At 56.3% G+C, this 27,876-nt stretch overlaps 10 protein-coding genes across 10 annotated transcripts; 7 read left to right on the top strand and 3 right to left on the bottom strand.

Moving 5' to 3' along the window:
* Positions 1-2,411: 2,411 nt before the first annotated feature.
* On the bottom strand, positions 2,412-2,858 carry TRAVEDRAFT_93848 (uncharacterized protein; the record flags this gene model as incomplete). Its single annotated transcript, XM_008046934.1, has 1 exon — positions 2,412-2,858. A coding segment is annotated over one exon (447 nt), but the record flags the coding sequence as incomplete, so codon positions are not given.
* Positions 2,859-6,028: 3,170 nt separating this feature from the next.
* Positions 6,029-6,454, bottom strand: TRAVEDRAFT_94485 (uncharacterized protein; the record flags this gene model as incomplete). Its single annotated transcript, XM_008046933.1, has 1 exon — positions 6,029-6,454. A coding segment is annotated over one exon (426 nt), but the record flags the coding sequence as incomplete, so codon positions are not given.
* A 1,138-nt stretch (positions 6,455-7,592) lies between these two features.
* TRAVEDRAFT_40785 (uncharacterized protein) lies at positions 7,593-9,345 on the bottom strand (the record flags this gene model as incomplete). Its single annotated transcript, XM_008046836.1, has 3 exons — positions 7,593-8,275; positions 8,349-9,083; positions 9,153-9,345. The coding sequence occupies 3 exons, from the start codon at positions 9,343-9,345 to the stop codon at positions 7,593-7,595; spliced, it is 1,611 nt and encodes a 536-aa protein (XP_008045027.1).
* A 1,954-nt stretch (positions 9,346-11,299) lies between these two features.
* TRAVEDRAFT_175708 (manganese superoxide dismutase) lies at positions 11,300-12,203 on the top strand (the record flags this gene model as incomplete). Its single annotated transcript, XM_008046932.1, has 4 exons — positions 11,300-11,501; positions 11,564-11,754; positions 11,818-11,955; positions 12,011-12,203. 4 exons carry the CDS (start codon positions 11,300-11,302, stop codon positions 12,092-12,094), a joined length of 615 nt encoding a protein of 204 aa, XP_008045123.1. The 3' UTR covers positions 12,095-12,203.
* Positions 12,204-13,336: 1,133 nt separating this feature from the next.
* Positions 13,337-14,681, top strand: TRAVEDRAFT_53999 (uncharacterized protein; the record flags this gene model as incomplete). The annotated part of the gene is made up of 2 exons (XM_008046931.1): positions 13,337-14,009; positions 14,080-14,681. 2 exons carry the CDS (start codon positions 13,337-13,339, stop codon positions 14,679-14,681), a joined length of 1,275 nt encoding a protein of 424 aa, XP_008045122.1.
* Positions 14,682-15,291: 610 nt separating this feature from the next.
* Positions 15,292-16,382, top strand: TRAVEDRAFT_75457 (uncharacterized protein; the record flags this gene model as incomplete). Its single annotated transcript, XM_008046930.1, has 3 exons — positions 15,292-15,470; positions 15,526-15,840; positions 15,906-16,382. A coding segment is annotated over exon 3 (468 nt), but the record flags the coding sequence as incomplete, so codon positions are not given.
* Positions 16,383-16,689: 307 nt separating this feature from the next.
* Positions 16,690-17,435, top strand: TRAVEDRAFT_67516 (uncharacterized protein). The gene is made up of 2 exons (XM_008046929.1): positions 16,690-17,243; positions 17,309-17,435. The coding sequence occupies exon 1, from the start codon at positions 16,791-16,793 to the stop codon at positions 17,196-17,198; it is 408 nt and encodes a 135-aa protein (XP_008045120.1). The 5' UTR covers positions 16,690-16,790; the 3' UTR covers positions 17,199-17,243; positions 17,309-17,435.
* A 1,078-nt stretch (positions 17,436-18,513) lies between these two features.
* On the top strand, positions 18,514-19,808 carry TRAVEDRAFT_53997 (uncharacterized protein; the record flags this gene model as incomplete). Its single annotated transcript, XM_008046928.1, has 2 exons — positions 18,514-19,315; positions 19,372-19,808. 2 exons carry the CDS (start codon positions 18,514-18,516, stop codon positions 19,806-19,808), a joined length of 1,239 nt encoding a protein of 412 aa, XP_008045119.1.
* A 3,351-nt stretch (positions 19,809-23,159) lies between these two features.
* On the top strand, positions 23,160-24,206 carry TRAVEDRAFT_53996 (uncharacterized protein; the record flags this gene model as incomplete). Its single annotated transcript, XM_008046927.1, has 1 exon — positions 23,160-24,206. The coding sequence occupies one exon, from the start codon at positions 23,160-23,162 to the stop codon at positions 24,204-24,206; it is 1,047 nt and encodes a 348-aa protein (XP_008045118.1).
* A 2,149-nt stretch (positions 24,207-26,355) lies between these two features.
* On the top strand, positions 26,356-27,667 carry TRAVEDRAFT_136192 (RTA1 like protein; the record flags this gene model as incomplete). The annotated part of the gene is made up of 9 exons (XM_008046926.1): positions 26,356-26,419; positions 26,472-26,616; positions 26,666-26,778; positions 26,832-26,854; positions 26,908-26,973; positions 27,042-27,081; positions 27,139-27,262; positions 27,403-27,473; positions 27,537-27,667. Coding segments are annotated over 9 exons (777 nt in total), but the record flags the coding sequence as incomplete, so codon positions are not given.
* Between the last annotated feature and the right edge of the window lie 209 nt (positions 27,668-27,876).

Raw genomic sequence — 27,876 nt, 5'->3', positions numbered from 1 at the left:
CCACTCAGGGTGTGTTTAATACGGGGTCTACAGCCAGGAAGACACGTCACTTGACATACCACAGGGTGTGTTTAATACGGGGTCTATAAGACAGGCACTCGCAGCCTTACGCAGCCAGCACGCAACACTCCCAACCAGTATAGGGGAGACTCTGCCCAGATACTCAGGGCAACCACCATCAGAGACTTCCGCATAGGTCTCAGTACACCACAATCACCCGCACACCACCACACAAGCAGTTATTCAAGGATCATAGCCCGCCCGGCTTAGTCACGAACTCGGCGAAGCCACTGTTGGAAAAGCAGGAAACCCCACACGCTTTGCGGCAGCATCAGGGAATCAACATCGCCCAACCCCTCACCCCTTTTCACCTATCAATCATCCGATTCCCGGATAGCATACGACAGCGTGTATCTCGGCCAAGCCAATTTGCCTTGGACGCGAAAGAGCAGGAAAAGCTCTGGACGTGGCTGGAAGAGCAAGTCAAAGTGTATCTGTAGGCGTGTTTACGGGTTAGAGCTATCGTCACTTTGCAAAGAACGTGTACGCACGCTTTGAGGCCTGGGGATGTACGCGCTCCGTCAGAACCAGACGCTACGATGTTGTACACGAGCCGAGCTGCCTAACACAACGCCAGATGTCCCAAATGCTAGACTGCCCTTGTCCCATATGAGCGGATGCCCATAGTCGGCGTGGAGAGAGTGCGATGTGCTTCGCATCCCTTCCGACGGCACACCAGCCTACAAAAGATGGTGAGGGCGGTACGCACAGCCACGCGGGCGTCGATGAAACGGAGTGTGCAACGAGGAAAGTGCAGCATGGATCTGTGCATCAGCGCTAGTGAGACAGCATCGCGGATTGATGGCCCCAAATGCACCCGCCGGTGTCGGAGAACCCGGGGGCAGATCGCAGCACCGCGACATAGCAAGTCGTCCATGGTGAAGTCATCGGCAGTGATAGACACGCCGAGTCTACCGTCGCAGCTGCGGTCTGCACCCGACGGCGGCGGCAGTCTTGACTGAGGAGCGCCGATGCAAGTACTTAGGATCCACAAAGATCGCCGGCGCCGCCTGCATGCAGCGCTTATCCACCGGAGTGCCAGATTATTCACCGGAAGGTCGGTGATCATTGCCTGACGAAAGCAGCCACAGAGGCGACGTACCAACTCCGTGTTACTGCCGATCCGCATGCAGGCGGATGCGGTAATCCTGAAAGGACGCCCACCCTGGAGCGCGCTTATAAGCCCCCCAAGATTGGCCTCGACGTCGTGACGAAATAGAATAGAATAAAAATGTCTGGGGTGTCTTCAAGGCAAGGCAAATGAAGGATCAGAAAAATACCCTTAGGGTAGAGGGAAGACATACCATCAGTATCTCTTGTACGGAGGTGGAAGGAACTCTTGGGGCGGTTCATTTAGTGATTCTTCGGCAAGAAAGACGTCTCTGTCCCCCTCAAACAATGCCGCCCTTTCTCTCAGACGTCTGGGACGTCCATGTCGAATGGCTCCAATGGGTGGTGGGGGAGGGGTAGCTTCCGGTGGCTTAAAGTCGTCGACAGTGTCGCGAGAGGGGCCGGAAGGCGACGGTGCACAGAGGGCACCAAGCACTTCTTGTGTGGTGTTTCGTGTCCCGTCCTGAGAGGGTTTCGGGGGTGAGGCGGATGGTGGGGGCGAAGACTGGGGGAGCTCGGCCACTGTCGTTGTCTGGGTACCGTCGATAATAAGTGTAGCCGGTTCCGCGCCGACCGAAGAGATGGTGGTGAGCGCTGGGATGCTGCTCGCTACCGTGGCCACGCTAAACCGGGGCCCCTTCACATCACTACCTGAAGGTGGTGCGGCGGCCAATGAATCCCGGTCGTGCGACGTGATTGTGGCAGTCCTCGATCTGAGCGGCGTATACGCATCGGGACGCAGCGCTATACACAGTGATAAGCGACGTTGCGTTATGAAAGGGATACTCGCACGAACCTGCTCGCTCCAAGCGTCTCCGGCGTCGCCGAACAAGGATCACCACAAGGGCCAAGATGAACGCAATCGTCGCGATAATGACTCCGATAGAAATTGAGTGGTTTGCGGAGCCAGGGGATGAAGCGATACTTGCAGATCCAGTGGGAGCCGGAGTGATGATAAAGGATCCGGAAATACTGGGAGATGAAGTGGAAATACTCGCTGTGCCTGATGTCGCGAGACTATCGCCAGTATGCCCAGAACTAAACGCAACACCTGAGTTTGTGATTGGACCAGGAGGGGAGGGAGCAGCAGTCGTGACCGACATCGAGTCAGACCCATCGGTGGTGCCCGCACTAGATGCTCCAGTTGTATTGGCGTGCGTCGAGGATGGTGATTGACTCGGGACTGGAGAGGGTGCATCTGAGGTTTCTGACGTCGAGGAGGTTGGCTTCGTGGAGGCAACGCTGGTCGTTGAGGTTTCAGGAGACGCAGATGAGATAGGTGGGGATGGAGGTGCGGTTGGAGGGGGTGAGGATGTCGATGCCAAAGTGGAAGAGTCGCTCGGCTGGGATTCAGACGCAGTCGCGCTGCTTAGACAGCTTTCGTCCAGTCCTCTCCGTACCGTAACATCACTGGTCTGGACAAAGACGCCAGTGCTGTCCTCGACCTTGAAGGAGACCGAGAATGTTGCGGGGACGTCGGCAGTCCAGATAAAATCGATGCCGTCAACGTCAGGAAAGACGGTGACGGGCGGAGGTCGAGACGAGATAATGGTGACTGTGTACGGCGGTGTTCCCCCTCGCCAGAGTATCGGGGTCGGCTCGCATTCTGTGGGTATCCGGGGTGGCTCAACTTCGAACGGCTCTTCGATGCCTGCCCTAGGCAACGCCAGGGCTAACGATTCCATGCTCTTCGTTCGTCCAATATGCTGAGCGTATGCGGGTTAACACAGGAACCATCCATAGATGAGCCGTAAAATAGACTCACCGATGCCTTGGGGCTACTCAAGCTGAGGATTCTGCACGCGTTGGCGGAGGGATGTTGGGGACTGAACGTTGACTGGCAAGTCTCGCACAATAGTGGTCATAGAACTCTACAAGAGACCAAAAGCCGTAACGTGAACTTGCGGACACAGGTCGTGCTCGGGATGTCGAGAGGTCGTAGTACAAAGGAGCGCTTGAGGTCCGGTTGAGAAAGTCGCTATCCTTGAGACGGTGAACAAGGCGGCGGCAAGGCGAGATATGAGAGGGGCCAAACCGAGAACCAGGGAGCCTGTACATTCCCGCGATCAGCTTTCTCATGTCAGTGCCCGCTGTAGAAACCATCAGCGCGCCGAAGAATATCACACAGGCGAGTTTTCAGATTGATTATATGGGTAGCTTCCCGAGTCCCGTACTTCTGCGTGTCGAACATATTTGCGTAACTCGTGCAGGCCTCGTTAGAGGCCCACACCTCGATAACAGTAGACACACCACGCAACGGTTGTGGGTCCACTAGGTCCGGGCGGCCCAACGTCTGATCCATACTGAGGAAGCGGGCATCATAAGTTTGGACCGATAAAGAGAGGGACCATACCTGTACCAGCCGGTGTAGGTGTAGTTCCGACACGTACGATAACTCCACACGCAAGGTCGCGGAACAGACCAGGCCGAGCTGTCCACCAGATATCTCTGATGCAGAATCCACGCAGACCCACGTATGAGTTGAGCACGCCGATGGTTTGTTATCTGTGGGGGCAATCCGCGCGTAGGGATATTGCCGCTGTCTGCTCCGGCGCGATCTTGTATCATACTTGTCAAAGTCGGATCGGATCAGAACAATGATGTCTCCCAGTGTAACTTCTGTTGAAAGAGAGTTTGATATCACGCATCAGCAGACACGGACAGTACACGATACTAGATGCACCTACATGTATGTCCACAGCAGAAACCGGCCCTACAGTCGCGTGCTTTCACAGTGCGTGGCACAAAGACTGGTTGTTGAGCCCGGGCCGTGCTACACAAGGTGCTCTAGTTCGTCCTGTTTTCGACGGTTGATTTGTCCAGCCATACTAGTTATGTTTTGGGAGCAATGGGTCGTCAGATGTGAAAGCGAATGAGACCCGATGGTCCCGTACTGTAGCGTCATAGTACGGCGGAGGACAAAACATTGAGCGCTTGCCGCGGCGCACTACTGAACACTTCGGCAGGTGCCGGCGCGCAGGCGCTTGCTCCTCAAAATCCAACCACGTTTTACGTATGGGAATGTCACTAGTACTATGCCCTGCTTTCCATAGCGTGCGGAGCACCCCACCGCACCCTGCAGACCCCTCCAGGAGATTCTTGCGGCTGAGTGTGATGTGCTGGACTGACCGTGCGACAGCGTCGCGGAGCCTTTGACTCATCAAAATATAGGAAGAGTTTTACATACAATATAGAATTAACGTGGGTGACTCGGGTGTCTTGAAATTTCAACGCGCGCGGACGGCCGCGTCGGGGTTGGTGAACTGCTAGTTTCATGGTGTGATTCAGGGGGATCTCATACACAGCACGTTCCTGGTAGCCGGAGAGCGAGGCTGCCTCGGTCATAGGAAGACCATCTTTGCGCTACCCTACAATCTATCACCGTGAGATAGTCGGATACACGAAAACCACAAGCCAGGAGAGCGAAGTAGGAGGCAGAGGAGAGACGCATCGACGCGGCCTCACGCGCAACGCCCATGCCCATGATGATCAGACCCCTGTACACACTCATACGTCTGTATACAACGCACCTATGCGCCAAAAGGTCGGCGACCCGATATTGCCTGACGGCGGCACGCAACAATACGGACAGAGATCATGGGGGCGACGTACCAACTCCGACGCTGTGTTGCTCCGGATCCGCATGCAGACGAGTGACTACATCCAGAGAGCACCTTGATCCCTTGACAATCCCGCTTTGATCCCCCATCTGTGATCTCGAGGTCGCGACGGCCTTCAATACGGTATAATTTCTACAGTATCTTCAAAGACAACAACGGGTTAGTGATATACCCCGAGGAAGAGAGAGAGGCGTACCATTAATATCTCCTATACGGAGGTGGGAGGAATTCTTGGGGTGGTTCGTCTAGCGGCCCTCCCGCAAGACGGATGCCACCATCCTCCTCGAACACCGGTGGCCTTTCTCTCAGGCGTCTAGGACGTTCACGCTGTACGACTCTAGCCGGTGGTGGTGAAGGGGACGGTTCTGGTGGTTTAGAGTCCGAGTCGAGAGTGCCGCTAGGTGGGCTGGAAGGTAGCAGTTCGGGAGGCGCACCGGGGACTTCCCGTATGACACTGAGCGGTTCATCCAAAGACGTCTTCGGAGGTGATGTGGAAGGTGCAGCCGCGGAGTGAGAAAGCTCCTCCACGATCGTTGGCTGGGCAGGGTCGATAACAAGTGTGGCCGGTTCCGCGCCGACCGAGGAGATGGTGGTGAGTGCCGGGATACTGCTTGCTACCGTGGCCACGCTAAATCGCGAGCCCTTCAGGTCACCATGGTCGCTATCTTGGTGCAGTTTGGATGTTAATGAATGTCGGTCATGCGACGTGCTCGTGGCGATCGATTGAAGTGGCGTGTACGCGTCGGGACGTAGAGCTATATACGATTATGAGCGATGTTGCAGTAAGGTCAATCTCCGCACGCACCTGCTCGCGCCATGCGTCGCCGATGACGCCGGAATAGAATCATGGCAAGCACTAATATAAGTACAATCACCGCGATGATGATGCCGACGATAGCTCCAATGCTAAGCGAGTGATTTGGAGGTTCAAAACCAGGTGAATGAGTGACAGTTGCCGATGTATTGGCAGTCGGTTCGATAGTGGACGAGCCAGATGAGCTATAGGATAGAGAGGGTATATTCCCCACGCCGGACGTTGCGGAGCTGCCACTAGTAGGACCAGAGCCAGACGGACCACCGGAGTCCGTGGTCGTACCAGAAGGTGGATTGGGATTGGTGGATGTAGCAGACAGCGAGCCAGAGGCAAGAGAAGTCTCTACGCTCCCGGCTCCCGTCGTGTTGGCGCTTGTCGCCGACGATGACTGATCCGGCTCGGAAGTGGGAGAGGGCGGATCTGGGGATTGTGACGTCGGAGAGGGTGAATCCGTGGACGTGGTACTTGTCGTAGTCGTGGAAGGAGACGTCGGTGAAGGAGACGGGGAAGGGGATGGTGGAGGTGCCGACGAGGATGTGGAGGGGTCGCTTGGCTGCGACGCGGACCCGGCTGAGCTATCCAAACAACTCTCATCGTCTCCCTTGTGCATCGTGACGGCGCTGGTCGTAACGGAGCTCCCGGTGGCCTCCACGACTTTGAAGGCGACCGAAAATGACGCAGGAATATTAGCCGCCCAGGTGAAGGAGGTTACATCGAGGTTGGAAAAGACGCTGTCGGGCGGAGCCCGTGGCGAGACGATAGAGAGCGTGTACGGCGGTGTGCCCCCGGACCAGGTTATCAAGTACGGTACGCATTCTGTGGGGTTCTGAGGTGCGGGGACATTGAGAGTCCCTGCTCTGTCTGCCCTAGGGAGCGCATGCGCCAAAGCGACCATCTCCTCCGCTCGCTCCCTGCTGTGCTGATAAATGGCGCGTCAACGACGGAGTGATCCACAGATCTGCCGGAGAACAGTGACTTACCGGTGTCCTGCGCCCGCGGAGGACTGGAGACGCGTGGTCGGAGAGAATGAGAGGAGTGGGGGTTGACTTGCAAGTGGGTTCTTGCCCCATTGAAGAGTTAAACGACGCAATAGACGAGCGGTAATACGCGCTTGCAGACGTTGTGCCTGGGACGTAAGATGGTGGTAGTACAAAGGAGCGCTTGAGCCCCGAGTAAGTCGCTATCCCGCAAACGGTGAACAAGGTGACCGTAAGGCGACATATAAGGGGACCAAACACGGAACCCGATAGCCTGTACTTTCGCGCGAACAAATTTCTCATGCCAGTGTTCGCTGTAGAGACCATCAGTGTGCCGAAGAGTGTCACACAGGCTCGCTCAAAGATTGATTGCACGCGAAGCGGCTCACCGGCAGGGTCCCGTGCTCTTCATTTCGAAGGTACTTGCACGGACTTGGGAATGCATCCTTGGAGTATACCCATCCCTTGTCCTTGATGAACACGCTAGGCAGCGGTTGTGGGTCCACTGTATCCGCAATAGGTCAGCGGCGCCCCTTCCGTACTGAGAAAACGGGATTCCGTAAATGTTCCAGGTGAGCTGGAGAAGGACCACACCTATACCAACTCACGCGAAGTTCCGGCTCATAGGGTAGCCCACACGACACAATGCCCCGGAACAAGCCCCCGCCGGACTTTCCGCCAGATATCTCTTGATGCGGGAACCGAGCAGACCCGCGCATACGCATGACCACATCGATGAACGATTGCTTCCGTGGGCCATCCGTGTGTAAGGATCTTGCCGCTGTCTGCTCTGCGGCGACTGCTCGTCAACGTCGTATTGGATCAGAACAATAACACCTGACAGATGCCTTCGAATGTAACTTCTGTCAAAGGAGGGTTTGATATGCGTCAACAGCCGCGGAGTATACGCGGCACAGGGGGCACCCACATATATGTCCACAGTGCCAACCAGGACCCGCTACCTATCCGTAGCGTCTCATCCCCTCCAGAATCTCCATCGCCCATTCTTTATCATTCTCCGGATACAGCACTCGCAAACTGCGCGTACGACGGCGGCATCGTCGAGGCTTCGCTCCGTACATCGAGCGCGTCATCGTACGCCGCCGGCGTCCACGGCTGCGCGCCAAGTTCTCCCAGGCGGCCCCCAGCGATGCGCACACCACCATCGCGCGATTGGCGGAGCACGCGGAAATAGCGCGGCCCTGGCGCGGCGGGCGGCGGCGACGTCGCCCTCGGCACGGACCTCTGCGACGCAGACGAGAAGGTAAGGGCGCGTGGGAGCCATACCGAGCGTGCGCTGCGCGCGGACGCCATCTCTGGCGTGCTCGGGCTGCTAGCGAGGCCAGTGCTGGACGACATCCGTATCTGGTCCTCTGGGATAGCCTCGAGGATGATGTCTGTATCCCCTGCGGAGACGGAAGATGGCGACGACACAGGAGCGTACAGGCCTTGGTAAGGAATGGAACGAGGTGGGGCCTCATGTGCTTGAAAGAACGTGTTGTGCTTCGAGGAGCTTCGGCCGCCGGGCTCGCTTTGCGCGCGTTCTACCGGGTGCGGAAGAGCCGGACGATTGTAGTAGCCACCAGGGTCGCTTGCCGGTGCGTGCCGGCCGGAGGGGAGGAGGGGCAGCATACCACGTTGTGTCATCGGAGGCTCCCTTGGAGGGTACGCAGCCATGCGCGATGACGGGTCGGCTGCGCGACGGGGACCCGACAGATACATTAGCTTCATAGTAGGTTGTAACCGGTCACGAACTCGAAGGCTCACCGTAGGGGGTAGCAGCTAATGCAAGCTGTCGTCCTTGCGCTCGCAACCGAAACCACCATATTGCGGAAATGAGCAGCGCAATGCCGCCGAGGACACCGACTACAACGCCCACAATGACCCCCGTGTGCGAGGACGAGCTCGACGTAGCTGAGGCAGACGCAGATCCGGCTGTTCCTGCAGGGACCGCGCTAACGCTTGATGATTGCGTGTCGGTGTGCGTGTCGGTAGCAGGTGCGGCCGTTGATCCGCGTGTGTCAGAGGTAGGTGCGGCTGTCCCTGCGGGGGCCCCGCTGACGCTTGGCGATTGCGTGCCAGGAGCAGACGAAGTTGTAGATGGTGGTCGTGCGTCGGTAGCAGATGCGGGCGTTCCTACAGTGGGCGTTCCTACAGAGGCCACGCTGACGCTTGGTGCTGATATGTCGGTACTAGATTCAATTGACGCGTCGCTAGTCGATGTGGTCGTCGTCCCTGGAGGTGGATTTCCGCCTGGAGGCGTGCTCGCAATCGTGTACTCCATGTAGTCAAGCCAGAAGATCTCGCCAAGATTCGTCACAGTGATCCGATGCTGAGCAGGCGGGAGCGAGGGAGACGTGTACACTTTGTTCTTGTACGAGATGGCGGGGACGGGATCCGACGTCGTCCACAGCGTCGGCGGGCCACCGTCGATAGAGAAGGATGCGTTGGAGAGGTACGTCCCGACGGGCCGGCGCGTGACAAACACGCTGATTTCCGTACCTGCGTGCGCGGATTCGGATTCGGATTATTCGGAGGGGGATGGGCAGGGCATCACGGAATATGGCTTACCTATGAAGTCGAACACCACGCTCGCCCCGCTCTGGTTCGTCCAGGTGTCGTGCTTCCCGAATGTGTTGGGGTCGCCGTCCGGGACCCAAAGTCCAGTGTAGAACATCCCGACGTTTGTGTCGTCCGCGTCCTGGACGTCAGCGAGAACGCGAGTGGCAAGCATCAGCACGGCGAGGCCCCGTGCCTGTGCCATGTTGAGAAATGAGGGGCGGCCCATGGCGCATTGGCGGGAGAGGTGTAGTGTAGAGACCAAGAAGCGACCAGAAGAGAAACCATGGGGTCTTCGTGAGGGCCGAAGACATATAGCTTGCGACGCGTGAGACCAGCAGACTGCCGACGATCCAACTCCTGACCCGACGGCGGGATGCCATAAGTCGCGTCCCGGGCGCCCCGCCCCCATACCAGTTTAACATGACCGACGTGATCCGCAAGACATGAGAGGAATGCTTTCGGGCCTCAGTGAACCGAGCTCTGGCGAGGTGAACGCATGCACCGCACATTGAAGTGTGGACAGCGCAAGTGGGTTCACAAGCAGCATACAGGTCTGAACAGACAGAAGTGGGCGCAGGCACATTTTGAACGAGCTAGCAGTCTGGTAGCCATCAAAGATCGTCGTGCGTACACCTTGGATACTGCGCGCACCCGGTTGGTCACCGGCCAGGTCTCAGACCACAGGCGATGCCGGGTATCTTGACACTGGGTCCGTGGTCCATGGAAATAGAGATGACGTTCAATACTGGTCTGATCGGACCATGTTAACGCTGCTGACGAGAGCGTGGTAGGCTACATACCTGACGAACGGATCATATTACGACCGCCAAAGCGGACCAGAGGGTAGTCCGATTATGGTGTGGTTCGAAATCGTGAACCCGAGTAGACAAGACAGCCGCAGCTAAAGCGTTTTGTGTTGCAGCGCTGTCCATAGCGTTAGGAAGATCCAAACCATATTCCACGGTCTCGATGAATAGATAATGTCGCCCAGTTCGTGCTGCCATAGGAGCTCGAAGGGTGCTTGCTGGCGCGAATCCTGGCTCTTCAATCTTGCCTTCGCTGGGCGAAGGCTAGAGTACGAAATGACGTAGCTGACCATTTTGAGCACATCCTACGATGCTGGAGATCCTTGCCCCAGCAGGTAAGGGACTCGCAGGTAGCGTTTGTTAAGAGAACGAAGTCGCCACTTGAACCGACGTAGTTCCAGTGAGTGAAGACGATGCGCCGGCCATGTCTCAAGCAAGCAGAGAGAAGAGCTAGAGCCACTCCATACGACGATACTCCCCGTTCGCGTCCGGTAGCCTGTCGTGCTTTCTCGGAGATCGACGGGGACCATTGACACGGTGCACAACGAAGCCCTGTCTGATGCATCGCCGAAGTCTTTCGTCACCGTCAGGGACGTTTGGAGATATGAAAGGGTTTCATTCAGATAGAACTGCTCACCTGGGCAACACAGTTCAATATGAAGCTTTGCATCGATGAACTGCGTGGGAGTGGCGTGAAGTATGCTTTCAATTATTGCCGGACCTGAGCGCTGGGCAACGAACCCAGCGAAACATATACTTCACCTTGATGTCGGACAGAATGCGTTCGTGGATGATCCTGGTCTGCATAGCCAGCCTGTTGGCGACGCGATGGCAAGAAGGACCAAAGCTAAGCTAGCGCGAGAAGGATGGTGCCGCTCTCCGAAGCGGAGATGTGTAAGACGGTTGCGCGAGCGGTTGCGTGTGTGGCTCGAGAGTCTGGTCCCTCGGAAACTTCCAAGTGCTGGAGCGAGACGAGATAACACGCAATCGTGAGTAGTCACTTTGCTCAGATGACCAACACGGACTCCAAGTTCGCGCATATAGCCGTTAGAGTCGTTTGCGCGTGCATGTCGGTGTTGCAGCCGTCGCAAAGGGAGGGAACGCGAAGGAAGGACGATGTTGCAGAGACGGGCGTGCTCGTCGTCGCCGACGATGAGGAAGAAGGAAAAGGCGACGTCGGGAATGCGCCGGGGAATGGGCGGGGGCCGTGAGCGTTTGCACGTGACCCTGACATAGGGGATTACATCATTATCGGTGTCGGGGGAGGATGATCAGGGCGATAAATACGGGCAGAGCTTCGCGTCGCCGATCTCCCACATCCTCCTCGACGTCCACCACAGCCTGCTCACGATGTCCAACACTCTCCCCGACCTCCCCTACGCCTACGATGCGCTCGAGCCCTTCATCTCCAAGCAGATCATGGAGCTCCACCACAAGAAGCACCACCAGACCTACGTGAACGCCCTCAACGCCGCCGAGCAGGCCTACGCCAAGGCCTCCACCCCCAAGGAGCGCATCGCCCTCCAGGCCGCGCTCAAGTTCAACGGCGGTGGTGAGTACCCGACGCGCTCTCTCGCGCGATAGGACGCGATTGGACTTACGGCTGCGACGCAGGTCACATCAACCACTCCCTCTTCTGGAAGAACCTCGCGGGCGCGTCCTCCGAGGGCAAGGGCAACGGTGGTGCTCTCCGTGACGGCCCCCTCAAGGAGGCCATCACCAAGACCTTCGGCTCGCTCGACAACCTCAAGAAGGAGTTCAACGCGACGACTGCGTCCATCCAGGGCTCCGGCTGGGGCTGGCTTGTGAGTACCCCCTGATTATCTGTTTCCTACGCGAAAGCTCAAGGCATACTCCTCTGCTCCCAGGGATACAACCCCCAGACCAAGGTCCTCGAGGTTGTTACCACCGCCAACCAGGACCCTCTCCTGACCCACGTCCCCATCATCGGCGTGGACATCTGGGAGCACGCGTTCTACCTGCAGTACCTCAACGTCAAGGTCGACGTGAGTGGCCCATCCCACATGTACACATGTAACGATGCTCATATCCTCATCACAGTACCTCAACGCCATCTGGAATGTCATCAACTTCGATGAGGCGGAGAAGCGCCTTGTCGAGGCTCAGTCTGGCGCCAAGCTCTAAGCATCTCGTCGGATGTTCGCGCGGGGTGGCAGCACTAGCTGTCGGGGTATGCTGAAGTATCACAATGAAAAACTGTAAGAGGAGGATGGAAGAGTCCAATCGCATGTGTATATTACCGTTATCCAATGGTTGCTGCATCGCATCTCGTGTGTGCTCACATCTAAGATCTCTGCTCAACTGCAGTCTGACGCACCGAGAGAAATCTCCAACGTACGTGCATTTTTCGAGCATGTTCTTGTGCTGTACCCTGATGTACTTGTGTACACTAGTGCGGAACTTGATACCGCGAAATTGGCACAAGCAAGCCCTACGCTCGGACATTGCCGAGATGCTGCGTAGCCTCGTGGCGGCATCCAGCCTCGTCTTCCACTGCAGTCAAGCCCGACGTCAAGCTGTACATCGTCCTTTGACAGTCTCTCACTATCATCACCTCGCACCTCCGCCCTCCGTGGTGCTCGCCCCAAACATACGGGAGACGTTGATAAGAGACAATAACTCCGCCTCGACAATCTCATATAAAAACATTCGTCAAAACATCGCAGACGGGATTCCCCTGCGGGCTCGCTCGCCTCTGTCTTCTCTGCTTCTCCGAACAGCGCCGAGGACACCTTGTCATTCATACGCTGGTGGTGGCACGGGTGACGGCCGAGCATGGCGTCCACGTTCAGCCGTCTTCGCAAACTCCGTCTCGGGGAAGGCCATCTGCATTGATCAGTTATGATTGTCGGTGCTTCGGCATACATCTCGATGTCGAAGATTGCGCTGTTAGCGATGTTCACCGCCGGCCTACAGTCTCAAGTCTGATCGTCATACAAGTGCGTGCCTTGTTCTCGTACAGGCGAACTCGGTTGTGCTTACTCCGTATTCCTAAGCTGCAAAGTCGAATACACATATGACTACCAAGCGAGGCCCCATTCCATACTGATCAAGAAGATCCCTTTCAGTGTAATATTCATGTCGTGTGTCTGCGAGTACAACTGACCCCTATGAACTGCTTCCAGTCCTGGTGCTGATCGTTGCTGCGGCGTGGACGATGGAACATCCCAGCCTCCTAGCCATCTTCAAAAGCTGCCAGATCGCACGTCCTGCGTGAATCTCTCCGTCGCTCTCCGCTGCGCCCCCGACGTCTCCTTCTCTCGCCCGCCCGCCACGGCGCCGTCCCTCGTTCCTTTATCCCTCACACTCCTTTGGCCTTGTGTATCTTTCTCCACTAAACAGACGACAGCTTGTGTTGCATTCGCAATGCGCCCCCACGGCCGTCTCACACGGGTCCCCGGGCGGATTGAGCGGGCCCGGAGAGATCTGTTATTTAGCATTGCTGAGGACGTGACCTCGGGTTTGGCTCCGATCTCTCCTACACTCCTCCCTCTTCCGGACCCCACGCCGTCAACTAGTACATCGGCCTTCCAACCCAACCTCCAAATACCGACCCTCAACTCCGGGATCGGTGCTGGGTCCACGGCGACCCCCCTGGCCACCGCGTCCGCTCCTGATTTTGGAGACACGTCGGCGACCTTCACTGTACCAACAACCTCTAGTCCTGCTCCTTCCTCTACCGACATTTGGGAACCTTCCACTACTCAGGCAGCCCCCATCACCGCCGACGATACCCAGTTCACCCCGATCGCCTCTACACAGACCACATTCTCCCATGATCCTACGACAGTTGAGACATCTACTTCAGTCGTCCCCGTCACGTCTGTCATCAGTATATCCGGGACAGCGGCTACCACGACGGTGTGGTTGAGTCCGCTCGCGAGCGCGAAATCCGCGCAGGATGAGAGCGCCGCGTCGCAAGGCGGCGGGGCTAGCACGGGCACGATAGTCGCAGTAGCCATTGCCTGCGCCGTCGCTCTCATCTTGTCCGTGGTCGGATACCGCCTCTGGCACAAAAAACGGAGGGCGCGGAGAAACGGTACGTGGCAGCGCGCGGATGGTGTTCCTGGGTACCGATCCTGACTTCTCTTCCATGTGCGATGTTATAGACGAGAAACCTATGCCGTACAGCACCGAGTACCCGTTCTCGCCAATCGAAGATCCCTTCAAGCTGCGCTCGCCCACCAGTCCGATCTCCCTCGGGTGCACGAAACGCCCTACGACGCCCCTCCCCGCACACATCACAACCCGCGAGCAAGACCAATTCAGCCTGCACCCCGACGCTCCCGAGCCCGCTATCTCCTCGCGCCCCTCCAGCACGTTCTCGTACATCAACTCCCTCTGCCCCGAGACGGCCGCGCTGTTCCCAGAGCCCCCCGCCACGCATCCCGCGCCATACAGCCGGCCGCAGACCCCGCAGAGCCCCACTACTGCACGATCGTATATGAGCGCGCGCACGCAGCCGGGGACGGTCGGGTTCCGTCCGCTCCCGATGCCGGTCCAGCTCTCGCCGCTCATGGCTGCGCACTTTGCCGCGCATCCCGAAGATAGGAGCACGTGGGCTGCGCACTTCGCGAACCCCGAGGAGAGGGCGAGCGTGTGGAGCGTGATGGAGGTTGAGGACGCAAGAGGGACGATTTACGATGCGTATGCGTTCAGTGGGGGCGAGGTTCTGGAGATTGGGTCTCCGCCTGAGTATAGTCGGGAGTAGGCTGGTGTGCGAGGATGAGGATGTCTAACTTGAAGTTATTTATTCGCGGGTGATGTAGACTGACTGTGCTTTCGCTTGTACATAGCTCTATCTATGTGCTTTATACGTGTAGATTAGGCGTCGCTCTTCGACAAAACACGTATCGCAGTGCTCGTCCGCTTGGGAGGAGCCTGCCAAGTGCCGAGAAGCCGACGAGCGTTCCGTAGCCTCGTGGCATCAATTGCCTCCCACCGCTGGCGCCAGCGTCTACACCAGTACGGCTTGCCTCTTACTTTCATCGTCGACGTATACGTCGTCGTCGTTGAATATACTCTCTTGCTTTGCTCAGATACGCTACTTATGCAAGGGAATCTCAATACCCACGCAAGGTTGACTGGCTGGTTCATAGCTCCCATAAGCCGAGGGTTTCATCACACTGCATCCAGGTGAGAGATTGATGGTGCCGTGAGCTTCTGGCAGCATTGTTAACCTTCGTATCGGTCATTGCATCCGCTGACCCACCTCCCAGTCCGCGTAGCAGGAGGACCAAGATGCACGTGCCCTAAAGATGTCCGGTGCCATGCCCCGGCGAAGGAGCTGTGGTCAAAGGAAGAACGTCTCCTTGATGGGATACCTGCTGCGAAGCCGTTCTCCATAGTGCGACCACAGCCTCGGGCCTTTATCTTCTCATCGACTGCTCAGTTGCCCCTCTCAACCTCCGCACGGTCCACAAGTATCGCACGGTTCACATCAAAGTACCCTCGGGACAATTTCCGCCATCGAACTGCGTGCGTACTTGCGTGAGCTACGGTCAGTGCCTCGAGCTACCTTGCAATTCAGTCTCGCTTAACCGCGTATTTGACAGCGAATCATGATTGACCAGAACCCGAATGTCTCGACATCGAATTCGCGTCCACATGTGCGTTAGGAAAGCCGGCCGCTCCGTCTCTCCCGTCTTGCTTTCCGGCTACTCGCTGCTCCTGAACTGTCCCTGCCGACCCACATACAATCCTTCGCCTCACTGTCCTTTCGTTTCGTTTCTTAGCGGGCCTCGCTGCACTCCGATCTTGAGAGGTCTTCACTAGTGGATAGATGGTCCTTAGTGGACGATAGCGCAGGCTTACGACGACACCCTTGCCGTGCTGCTTCCCTTCCTCTCGATTGTTGTCTCGCCCTTCTTGTGAGTATGCCACTGCAAGGGAGCTTCCCAGAGATACGCCTGTCCCAACTCACCGTGTGGTTCAGTTGCGCCATGCACCTCCCCCGAGGTCCTACTACACTGCTCCACCGCGCCTTCGGTGGTCCCTTCGGTGGGGGCTGTGGCGTAGGGTTCTTCCCTCCCTTTGGGGTGGAGTGTACCTCGACGACGACAACCACGAGCTCAACCACGTCGCCAGAGAAGACAACCACAAAGACGCAGAAGGCGCCTACAGCCACGAAAACAACAGTCATCGTCTCCCCGACAGTCGTCACTTCCGTCGTAGTCGTGACGAGCGGGAATACCATCACTGCCGGAACGACATTCACATCGGGCACGACGGTCACCTCAGTAATTACTCCGGCGCCTCCCCCAACTCCTGTGTCGAGTGATACGAGCTTACCGACCTCATCCGATGGCTCTGCAACGGGAGACCCCTCGTCAGTGCCCTCGTCTTCGCCCGTATCATCCGACGTTCCACAACCAACCGCAATCCCCAATCAGACGATCACGGACACCGAAACGTCAGTTCTCTCCAACTCGCCGCCCTTCTCGGTCCTCACTTCCCCTATCAGTTCGTCTTCACTCCCTACCACTTCAATCCCGACCACTGTCTCGACTCCATCTACCCCGCAATCATCCCGGGGAATGAGTACGGGGGAGATCGCTGCTATTTGCATCGCCTCCGTCGGCATTATCGCAATTTCCGTTCTCATTTGGCTAGCCTGTAGGAGGAGGTCTGCAAGGAGGAGCGTAGCCGCCGCATCTGGTGAGCAATCCTACTTGTGTCTGCCAAAATCAGAGCTAACAAGAACAACCTTTCGGTGATAGGCACTCCTGATCCGGAACACGTACAAACCGCCCCCGCATCGAACGTAACCGAACCCAGCATTCGTGCCGCCGCCGCATCGCCCGCGCCCGACAGCCACCGCATGTCTCCCGACGTGGCCGAACGCATGGAAGAGAAGCGCGACACTATTTCCAGGTACTCGGACAGCGGCGAGACGGCGTCGTCCCCTGGGTCTTCCACTGCCCTCTCTTCCTTCCCCCTCCTGAGCCCGGGCCCGCTCACGCCGACGGATGCCGAGCCTGCCTTCGCGCACATGCGGTCCTTCCGTCTCGCCTGGGACGATCCGCCTCCCACCCCCGACCGGCGCCCCGTATCCTTGCAGTCGGGTCGGCGTGCGGCGTATCGCCGGTCGCAGGGCGGAGATGGCTACCTCGCTGCAACGGCGATGGAGAATTACGATCGTAATTCAGTGTACGCTGCGTATCTCGCGCGAGAAGGTGGACGGAGCGAAGTCACTCTGGGTCAGCCGCCTGAGTACAGTCGATACTAGCGGGCGTTCCATGCATCGACAAAGCTCGATGTGGTAGATTGAAAGGTGTGTTTTACCTCAGTCTTACGCACTCGGGAGCGGTACTAACTGAGTTCTGTCGGTGGCGGCAGTGATATCATGTATCAACTTCATATTCCCTGTCAATGAGACGTTGATTGGTGAAGCGTGGCAGGGTCGTCACTTGATCGTCCCGACAGTGACCGGGCCTGCTCATGAACGTAAAGTTGTTGATTTCCCGAAGGAGCCGTACTAGGAACTGCCACCACGCTGTATTCAGTGTATTGTGTGGACAACATTCGCTCGAGTCGACGAGGCATCTTGGAAGTCGGGAGATCGGGAGTTGCCGACTCCGCAAAGCGCCGTGCGGACAGCACATCACCGCAGGTCTGCATGTCACCATGGCGGCAGTGCTACAGTCGCCAGCTCCCTTCAAACAGAGGTTCATATCGTCGGGTATATCACCATTACGTCTCGTTCTCCGATGCGTGCTAGTGTTATCAAAGTCTCTTTCACACTAATGCACATGAAGGGGTCACATCGCGGCGCGAAACATCGAGCATGGTGAGTGAGGCACCCCCTCGATATGGCACGCGCGAGCCCCCCTGATATGATACAGTTTGTTCTGGCAGATGAACGCGACGAAGACCCTCCCTTCCTGCTTCGCGATGGCGATGGTCACAGCGAAACCGCTCCCCGGCGGCCCAGGCAACTGTCAAAGGATTGGGGCTGGAGGCAGTTGCCTACCTTCCATGCCCGTCTCCCATTCCTCACGATACCACACTCCCTCGCATTTATACGGCGCTCCGCCAATTCTCCTTCCTCCCCCTCCCCCGCGCTACACGTCTACGCGGTAGTCTGGACTGGGACGCGCTACACTTTGATAATCACGCAGGTAAGACTAGCGCCCTCACCTGCAACTGTTCTGAACAAGGTCTTCGTAGTAGAAGAGGCGACATAGTGCGCAACAAAGATAGCTCCCGCGACGCCCTACCTATCTTATAGTGCTTAGTTCTCTAGTACGTGTCACTAATTCATCTTATTCATGTCGTGAGCGACTCAGCTTACTCCAGGCATAGTGCGGCTTCGTTCACTTCCTCTAGGCACCAGGCGCCCTGCGCTAATTCGTGAATTGATCTCACTGAACGACTCAATGACAACGTCAGCACCAGGCAGCTCTACGGCGTCCTCGTCACGAGTCAGCGGGTCGACTGTCACCTCTAGTACGGCCCCCATATCGTCCACGTCAGCCACTAGCAACGCGACGACAACATCTTCCGGTGGTCGACTCGAACCGAGTCCCAATCTACCCTCAGAGATGCCTTCGCCATCAATCTCTTCGACCTCATCGACCTCATCGACCTCGTCACAATCCAGCAGCGACACCCTACGCCCGTTTTCCACGACCAGCGAAAGCTCTACTCCTAAGCCTTCACCTCAAACCCCTCCTGACACAGACGGAGATACTAGCGTCTCCACGCAGACACAACCTATGTCGTTGACTATCACTGGCGACGGTATTTCTTTGAGCATTATCTCGACTACCACGCATGCGAACCCCACCTTCACACGCACGGCTTCCATCGCCCCGCGCCCGACCTTTACTCCCAAAGAGTTGTCAGGCGATCCTAGCTTCACCTTTCGCCCCGATCCTGTGGTGCCGTCGACCACGGTGACCTCGTCAATACTCTCCACTACTTCCTCTACGTCGAGTCAAACACTTCTCACAACCAGCTATCCCACGCCCATTGCTATATCAGCCCGCCCCGAGTCGTCATTCTTGGAGCCCAGGCCTGGATCGAGTTCGGCGCATACCTTTCCACCTCTCCCTTTCCGGATTTCAAGCAGCTCCGATTTTCCATCCATCTCGACAGCAAGCGAAGGTACGAGTTCAGGAAGGGAATCCACCTTTCCCACTACCACGCAAGACCTTGGAGCCTCCCCGCCGAGTCCCTCCTCTGCTACCGTCGCAAGCCATACTCCAGGCCAATCTCGTTCTCTCAGTCCAAGAGCGATTGCCGCAATATCGTTGTCCGCAGTCGCTGCTGTCGGGCTGTGCGCGGCGCTTTGCTACGTTTTCCGTTTACGGCGGAGAAAGCGAGAGGCTGCCGCACCCCCTGGTAAGTGCTTGCACATGAAGAAGAACAGATGTCTGATTATGCTACTCTTACCATAGGAGAGAACTACTCTACGTATGGAGAGAGCATCATCGGGCTCCGAGTCAGCAGCGACACGGCAAGCACCTCATCCGACGCTCAATATGCATCCGCCTCTTCCACCCTGGACATTCGCGCCTCGTCCGGCACATACAACTTTCCCCTCCCTCCCAACTACGACCATCGGCATGGGCCCAACATGAGTCAGAGCGCGAGCTCTTTGACGGTTCTCATACCCTCACGGGACGCGAAGTCACCCAACCGGAACAGCACGCTGTCCCAGGATAGCATTCCGCTCCCCTCCTCCACGTATCTGGACCACAACGTCGAGGAACCTGTGGACTGGGTGGACGTCTGGAACCTCCCCCGTGCCAGTTCGGAGCTCATGCGGCACGCCGATCTATCAGAGACGTCGTTGTCGGCGCATCACGATCCGGGCATCGGGTCAGCCATGTAACGCCCCCGGTCCTACGGAGTTAGTTTCTGGATGTTCGCCGCCGCGCGTGCGCCCTGCGGCATCTTTGTTGACCTTTGGACAGGTTGTTTCAGTAGCTACGATGTCTCGCCGATTTTTGCTTATATATATAACTCGGGGTGCGTCTGGGAAGAAACCGAAGAACTTGGATCATTTACGATCGTAGAGACTACGAACCTGCAGGCGCTGCACGAAAGACAAACAGCGGGCATCCTCGTATGATGTGATTGGTAGTAATGCCGAAGTCGAATGGTATATGCGTGTGAGTGACACCCTCCCCTGCAGGAATATCCCTCTGATTCTTCTCAGAATAGGTTAAACTACCGCGAGGGCACACAGACGCCTTTCTCATCTGCGAAGAGATACATCATCAGGTGAGATACAGATTCTCCACATTTATGACAGCTGTCCAACGTGTTTACTTATGGCTCTCATTCGTGATCAATCAACGATTGTGTTCAAACATGAAACCTTGTCTGGACAGCTGGAGTTGCATCCTGACGTGGGCGACTCTACTCCTCTCCCCTGAGACAAGTCCCGATACATCCCCCAAACGTACGGGACTCGAGTCTTTTCCACATCTCGAAGGAAATCAAAAGCTGTGTAAGTATGTTATAAGGTTACTTTTCAGCGCGCGTGTCCCGAACTTACTCTTGCCTTATACAAAAGCCCATGATCCTAATGAGCGACGATGCATCTGGTTCAGGACCATCGAACACCATCCAGACGCTCCAGGTCCGTTCGAGCCCTGTGGACGATGTAGCGTCTGCCCGGGTGAAATCAGGCGCCGTCCTAGCTGTTATCGGCGCCATAACCATCGTCATCGCGTATGTCGGGCTTTGGAAGGGATGGTGGAAGCCGGAAGTGCGGTCGACTTATGGTGTTGCAAGGAGTAGAAGAATATCACTCGGTGAGTACTCAGCGTTGGGTGCCTTAGACTTCGTCTGACGATGTGAAACCGAGCAGGCTCGCGACTGCACTCCGACAGGACTGTTGTTCCAGGATGGACGAGATTTGGCTCACATCCTGGGTCTCCCATGACGAGGCCGGCCACTGTCTCGATTGCGGCGACCCGCCCTTCAACGTCAACAGCCGCTGCAGTACATTCTGGGGGTCCTGCCATCACTTCTAGAACGGAACCTGGAGCACTTCGTCGCCGCCCAGCCCCTCGAGATCCTACAGTCCCGGGATCTAACGAAAGTCCGTCGTCGGATGTATTCGACCGGGATGACCGCAAGAACATCGCGCCCAGTGGCAGCGCTTCCGTCTCTGGCAGAGCCTCCGTCACGGCGACAGACGCAGGGGACGATGGATATCTTTCTGACACCACCATGTCTACTATTCCGCCGTCTTACCGAACTCGTCGAACGACCATTTTCCGCGCCGACAAGCACCCCCTCCCTTCATCTACGCCGTCCACAAGCGCCGAGACGCCCAGCGCACATCCTCCGTCATCGTTCACCAGGAAACGCAGCCGACGGCGCATGCATGGTCCTCGCGTGGCACAGCACCAGAACGCGCCGGGGCATGCTCAAGTGTCTGTGAGCTCGCGCGGACAACCGTTTAGACACAAGCAGTCCAAGGACGGTGGTGTCAGACTGGCGGGTGGGTCGTCAGGCCCTTTCGAGCAAGAGATATTGCCTCCGGAGTACGAGGAATAGAGGCGGAGTGGTACGTACAATATTGGGGACTCGGTTCATTGGGACGGCTTACTACGGAAATAGAGGGTGGACGGTCCGGGGTTGCGCGTGTGTTCACTTCTAACTACATATACCATGCTCAAGTCCACGTTCTCACGCATGTACTGCACATGTAGTGACGCTTCATAAGATGTCTGATATGGTTTGACAAAGATACGCAGCGGCTATTGTTAATACGTGGTTGCAACGGAGCTGGGAACAATCAGATCCGGCCTCTGAGATGTATATCACGCCGCCTGAGAACGATTTCCAGTCCAACACCGCCCTCAAGGCTCGTCCAAAGCCTACGCATTCCTTCATCCTCCCAATCTATGTACCAAGACGCCTCGCATGTGCATAGTTTATCCGTCAGAGGTGTGTACCATCTATGCAAAGCCTGGTATCCACAAACAACTGAATTTCCGAACACATCCTTTTTCACCAGACACCTCTGATGTAGATGTGTCTTCAATCGCCGACACTTGGGGCACGCCATTACTTTTCCTACTCATCGTAGAGGCGGTGTTACTCTGGATTGCTGTAGCTGCGATATATGACCAGAGTTCGGAAGGGAGAATGAAGAGGTATATGGCCGGGCTCCTGGTTCGACGCCGAGTGAGTACCTTTGTCTAAGCGAAGTACTTTTGGAGGTCATTGACACCCGGAACAGAACTTCTGAAACGTTCAAACTGGTAGTAGCGAGCTCCAGACAATGACGATCATTCCCGTAGTCAAGTAATCGTATATCGAACATTGCCCAGGACCGTGGCTTCTTGGGCCGGATTGCACAACCGCGTAGAAGGCATACCTGGCGCTACGATGCTGATTGTACGCCGCCCGAGATGACTCCTGTGATAGCTTTCATCAAGTTACGCCCCTCACTCGGACATGCACATTCTTCTTTGTCGTAAACAATGCCCTGCACAGCCGATTCATAGCCGCTCTACAACAAGATAGATGGATATGTCTCCCCCGCTCAAAAGCATCGCCACGAAGTCATGTCAAAAGTAGCGCCGTCGCAACGACGGATTGTAGCGCAACAGTAAGTAACACGGTCAGTATGGATGCTTGATTACGAAGCGTCCAATATGACCATGGTCTCCTCCATCTCACAGCTGTCTATCACACAGCGTTTTCAGGTTTTGCATCCGTACATCAGATGGTATTCTCATATAAGCTTACATCTCCACGGAGCGACGCAGAGATCTGGTACGGCGAGGGCCTCTTCTTAACTCGGGTCTGGAACCCGATACTGTCTCTTCTCCGTCTCTCTCTACCCATACTGAACGCCTGGAGGTGACCACAAATAATCAAGCCTCCGCGTCTGAGACCATGCACACACACTCAGGCGAGTACACTTCTTGACTTTCGAGATACCGCTCTCAGGTACAACCTGCCACAGATGCGCAGAGCATCGAGAACGGGGTCCTAAGTGCGACGCTTCCCACTCGTACACTCGTGTCCCGAGACACTCTGGAAGGAACAGGAGATACAGCCATCGGCATCGCTGTACCTGGCCTGGTTTTGCTGTGCGCTGGTGCAACGCTACTTTACCTGGTTATTCGGGGTGCCCGTAGGAAGAATGCAGGAGGGGCACATGATTCCCGTGGGTTCTTAGGTACGTCTGCGCACATTGTGCCCTTCACGCTACCTGATGTTTACCCTCCTCATAGCGCGTCTGCTACGGAGGCCTCCGCCTACGGGAGTCATCAACTTGGGTCCAGCCCGAGTTACCGACTCGCTCGTCCTCAGACAACTCAACACATACCAATTTGTTGTCGCTCCCCCACGAAAACGTATCTCCCCACCCATCTTGGATGCTGAGAGGGTAGAAGGCGGACAGGTCATACCGGAAGACCAAGCCGAAGAAATCACAGTGCATCGTCGTAATTCTCAATCGCACCTATTCAGGTCCTCGGATGATCCATTCTCAGACGCACACACCCCAGACAACGCAGGAATCAGCACACCTCCTTCCGCGTTTGTACGTTCCCGCCTCACCCTCAGTGACGCAGACGGGTCTCTCCACTGGGATTCCGCATCGTCCGTATACAGCAACCCTTTCACCGAACCAAACGCCTCAGCCGAGACGGCGAGTATCCCAGCCAGCGCCCGCGCCCCGTCTTTCATCGGCAGCACCGCGTCCAGCGGACACGCCCTCGCGCTGACCGAAAGCACCCCGCCGACGCCTCGGTCCGAGGCAGACGACTTCGGCTACCTCTCAGACGCGACGATGTCCACCCTACCGCCGTCGTACCGCACCAACCGGGCAAACACACCTCGTGTCCCCCATCTTCCACTGCCGGCCCAGACGTCAGCGTATGACACCATCACTGCGCCGCCGTCAGCCTTCACGACGAGGAATCTCAGACGCAGTATCATGCACGGCCCTCGGCCACCCAGCAGCGCCCGGCAGGAAGGCGCCGGGGTAGACCAGGCCTCTGCGATCGGTGATGTGGTCGTGGACGATGGTCCATCTGGATCCGGAGGGCCTTCGAGAAGAGCGCGCTATGGGGGGCGCCAACACCCGCGGAAGTCGGTCGACGGTGGGGTGAGGCTAGAGGGTGGTCCTTTGGACAGTGGTGGGGAAAGTTCAACGGTGATAGACGGCGCTGCAGAGTCGGAGCTGGACCCGCCGCCGGTGTACAAAGGTCCTCGTCGTGATCTGGGAGAGAAGGGAGAGCTGCGATTGAATGATTGAACATTGTACTTGTACCTAGATCGGCATTTTTGTCTGTGCATATACCCAATAGGTTGACTCAGCATTTGTTGTCGCATTCAATCCTCCAGCTTCCCAACGAAGATCCTATTCGTTGGCCTCGATATGGGGTGGCGGGAGATAGACTCGGGTACACACGAGGGGCATTGGCCCGTATTCCGGTCCTGAATAGGCCAGGAATATGCTCGGAACTGGTCTCCTATTCAGGACCGGAGACAGCACGACGCGCAATTGGCCCGGGTTCCGGTCCAGAACAGCCTTGGGAAAGCACCTGAATTGGTCTCCTGTCAAAAGCCTGGCTACCAGGCTAGTTCAGGTCCTGAATCCCGCTTAGTAAGGGTACTTACCCGATAACAAATGGCTTTAGATGACGCTTTGTTATCTGTAGTCCGAGTTCCAAGCCTGTCTCCGGTCCTGAACCAGGAGACCAATTCAGGTCATATTCCTAGCCTGTTCCGGACCAGAGCCACGGGCGTTTGCCCGTCGTGCAGGCTAGGAACCCAGACAATGGCCAACAAAGCGCCACTCTAATGTGATTTGTTATCCGATAAGTAGATTTACTAACCGGGATTCCGGACCTGAACCAGTCTGGTAACAGGAGACCAGTTCATGCGCTGTTCCTAGCCTATTCAGGACCGGAATTTGGGCCAATGCCCCTCGTGACAGAGCTTGTGGAGTCTGAAAAAGTAGGCGAATCCGGATGCCGTTGGGAGATCGGCTCGCACAAAAGTGTGAAACACGAGGGGCATTGGCCCAAATTCCGGTCATGAATAGGCTAGGAACAGCGCCTGAACTGGTCTCCTGTTACCAGACTGGTTCAGGTCCGGAATCCCGGTTAGTAAATTTACTTATCGGATAACAAATCACATTAGAGTGGAGCTTTGTTCGCCATTGTCTGGGTTCCTAGCCTGTCTCCGGTCCTGAATAGGAGACCAGTTCCGAGCATATTCCTGGCCTATTCAGGACCGGAATACGGGCCAATGCCCCTCGTGAAAGCTTCTTGAGCCGCCCTGCGAGTGCGACGGCCTTCGCGGCAGTCGCGGCAAGCGGTACCGATACGTACGTAACGCGACCACGTGATCGCGCTTCCCTGCTGGCGTTGGCGCTTATCCAGAGCGTCTCCTGGTTCTTCCCATCGAGCTGCCAGGGGAAGGCCACTGACGGACCCCGCAGTCCCCAGAAAACACCCGCGCCGCTGAAATCTATGGAAAATCTCATACTCAACGCCTCGTATTGCTACGCACGCAGCACATTGCTGCGAACCGTCAACCTCAACGGCATCGAGCGATCGTTCCACGGTGAGTCAACTGCTCAGCTGCGCGCGGGAATTAGTGCGTTCTCTCCTGTGTGCTGATTCAAATCTATAAGTAGGTAAATATGTACAGGTGAACATGCACTATATCGCATGCTCCGACGAGGGAGAAAACGGGAGACACTCATCATGGCTCGGATCTAAACATTAACCTATCCCGCGCGTGAGTGCAGTCAAGAATCCTTCATACGGTCCAGCTGACGTCTAGACTGTATGCAGAGCGACTCTTAGTACCATGAGACACCCAACTGCGTCGCAGTCGCGAATGTCAATCGCTATGGCGTGCGCAGTGCTCGCGCTAGCATTTCGCTATACGCAAGGCCCGCATTCGTCGGAGTACCACACTTCTACTGTACTTCTCACCAGTAGTGAGCGTCTTCAAGACCACCGTACGTCCATTTGGAGAAATTGCACGGTGGAATAACCCCCATTAAGCATGTTGTGGCTAGGTGGGTCCCCACTCGAGGCATCCGTGCGAATGTGGCCCCGCCAATGTTTTCTGCATTGCATGCGAGCCGTGGCTGCGCGGCGTGAGTCTTGATACTACACACGGTATAACACATCCTAGACATAATACGTTCTGAGGCGCTCACCCTCTCGATATAAGGAAAATGATTGCGCCTAGAGCTTCACGACCGCTCTTTACAGGCATGCACTCCTTACCCCAACGATCCCTTCGCTCTGACTTCGAATCCCAGCCTACGCAAACTCCAGCAAATGGTAAGAGGCGACTGCTTTATGCGTACTGAAGCCTGACCCGTGCTCTCTTCAGTTACATACGGCAGTCTCACTCTCAACGGACCCCTCATATCCCCGTACTACGGCTACTTACCCACCGAGTGGACGAGCGTGTTGTTCGCGACACTGTTCCTTATCACAGCCGGTGAGTGTCACCATTGCAGGTACCCAGTTCGCTTCATCTCATGAGCCGGCAGTCCTACACCTCATGCAAGCGGGGATGTACCGCAAGTGGTGGTTGTTTCCGACCGTTGTTCCCGCATGCTTCGGCGAGGTGCTCGGATGGGCATGCCGAGTCTGGTCATACCACAGCCCTTTAAAGCTCACTCCTTACATGGTTCAGTACGTCCTTGCAAAAATTCAGAAGAGGCTCTGCTCACCGTTGCTTTAGGACGGTCGTCTTAGTGATCTCACCTACGTTTCTAATCGGAGCGCTGTTTATCACATTCGGCAAGATGTGTGCACATCTCGGGCAGCAGTACAGTCGCATCAGCCCACGTCTCTGTGAGTTCTCCTAGAAGGCTACACAAGTGCGAGTACCAGCTGATAACTTTCAGATGCGAGGATTTTCTTCACTTCGGTACGCTACAATTGTTGGCATACGCTTCTGTCTTAACTGCTTACTCTGTGAAGGACGTCGTGGCGCTTCTTGTCCAGTCCGCCGGCGGCGGTATTGCCGCCAGCAACCGGGGCCCAGAGGTCATACGGCTGGTACTGTCTTCGTTACCTTGCATCTGGCCTCACCAAGCAAACTCACGAGACTATAGGGAGGCCATATCATCCTCGCTGGTGTAACATTTCAGTTGGGTATGGGTTCTCACTTCGTGAAGATGCGTCCAAACCTGACGTGCACAATTCCTCCAGCCTCCCTGTCCGTATTTTGCGCCCTCGTCGCGGAGTATGTCGCAAGATGGATCAGGGATCAGCCGTTTGAAGGCAACACGGCTTCGAACGACTCCGTGAGCGACTCCGCAACCATCTATGAGTCGTCTGGCAGGGACATCGTGTACACCGTGAACCCCCTCGTCATTGCGATATGTCTCTAGACCGCACTGCTATACATACGGTATGGCAAAAATCACCTCCATCCATTTCCATCTAACCATTGTCGCGTATACGTCCATTCAGTGCTGTGTACCGAACCATCGAGCTTTCAGAGGGGTTGGAAGGGCGCATTTCCAGAATGCAGCCTTTGTTCGGTAAGCTTCCCAGTCTTTATGCCTCATGCGGCACGATCATCAGCTCAAGCCACTCTTGGGTAGTTGCGTTTGACGGCACGATGGTGCTGCTTGCAACGGTCTTTTTCAGCCTCTACCACCCGGGTCGTATCCTCAAGAACGACCTGGAGCTCGCGGTCAAAAACGAGGATACAAGGTCTCGGGAACTGGCATAGTCCTCAGTTTCCATGGCTCTCGTACTTTGTCTCCCGCCTAGAATTATATTAGACCAAGGCTACTAACTACTCGATACGTCGACATCCCCGCATCCCAACATCTCCTCACAGCCTGTGTATGTACCTTCGGACATCTACAAATCAATGAACGGACAGATATCGATGGCTCATCAGTCGAGCTAGCAATGCGATTGGCTCGCGGACCAATC

Source organism: Trametes versicolor (assembly GCF_000271585.1).
Source record: "Trametes versicolor FP-101664 SS1 unplaced genomic scaffold TRAVEscaffold_15, whole genome shotgun sequence".
Taxonomy (NCBI): domain Eukaryota; kingdom Fungi; phylum Basidiomycota; class Agaricomycetes; order Polyporales; family Polyporaceae; genus Trametes; species Trametes versicolor.
This window is presented reverse-complemented; position numbering and strand designations above follow the sequence as displayed.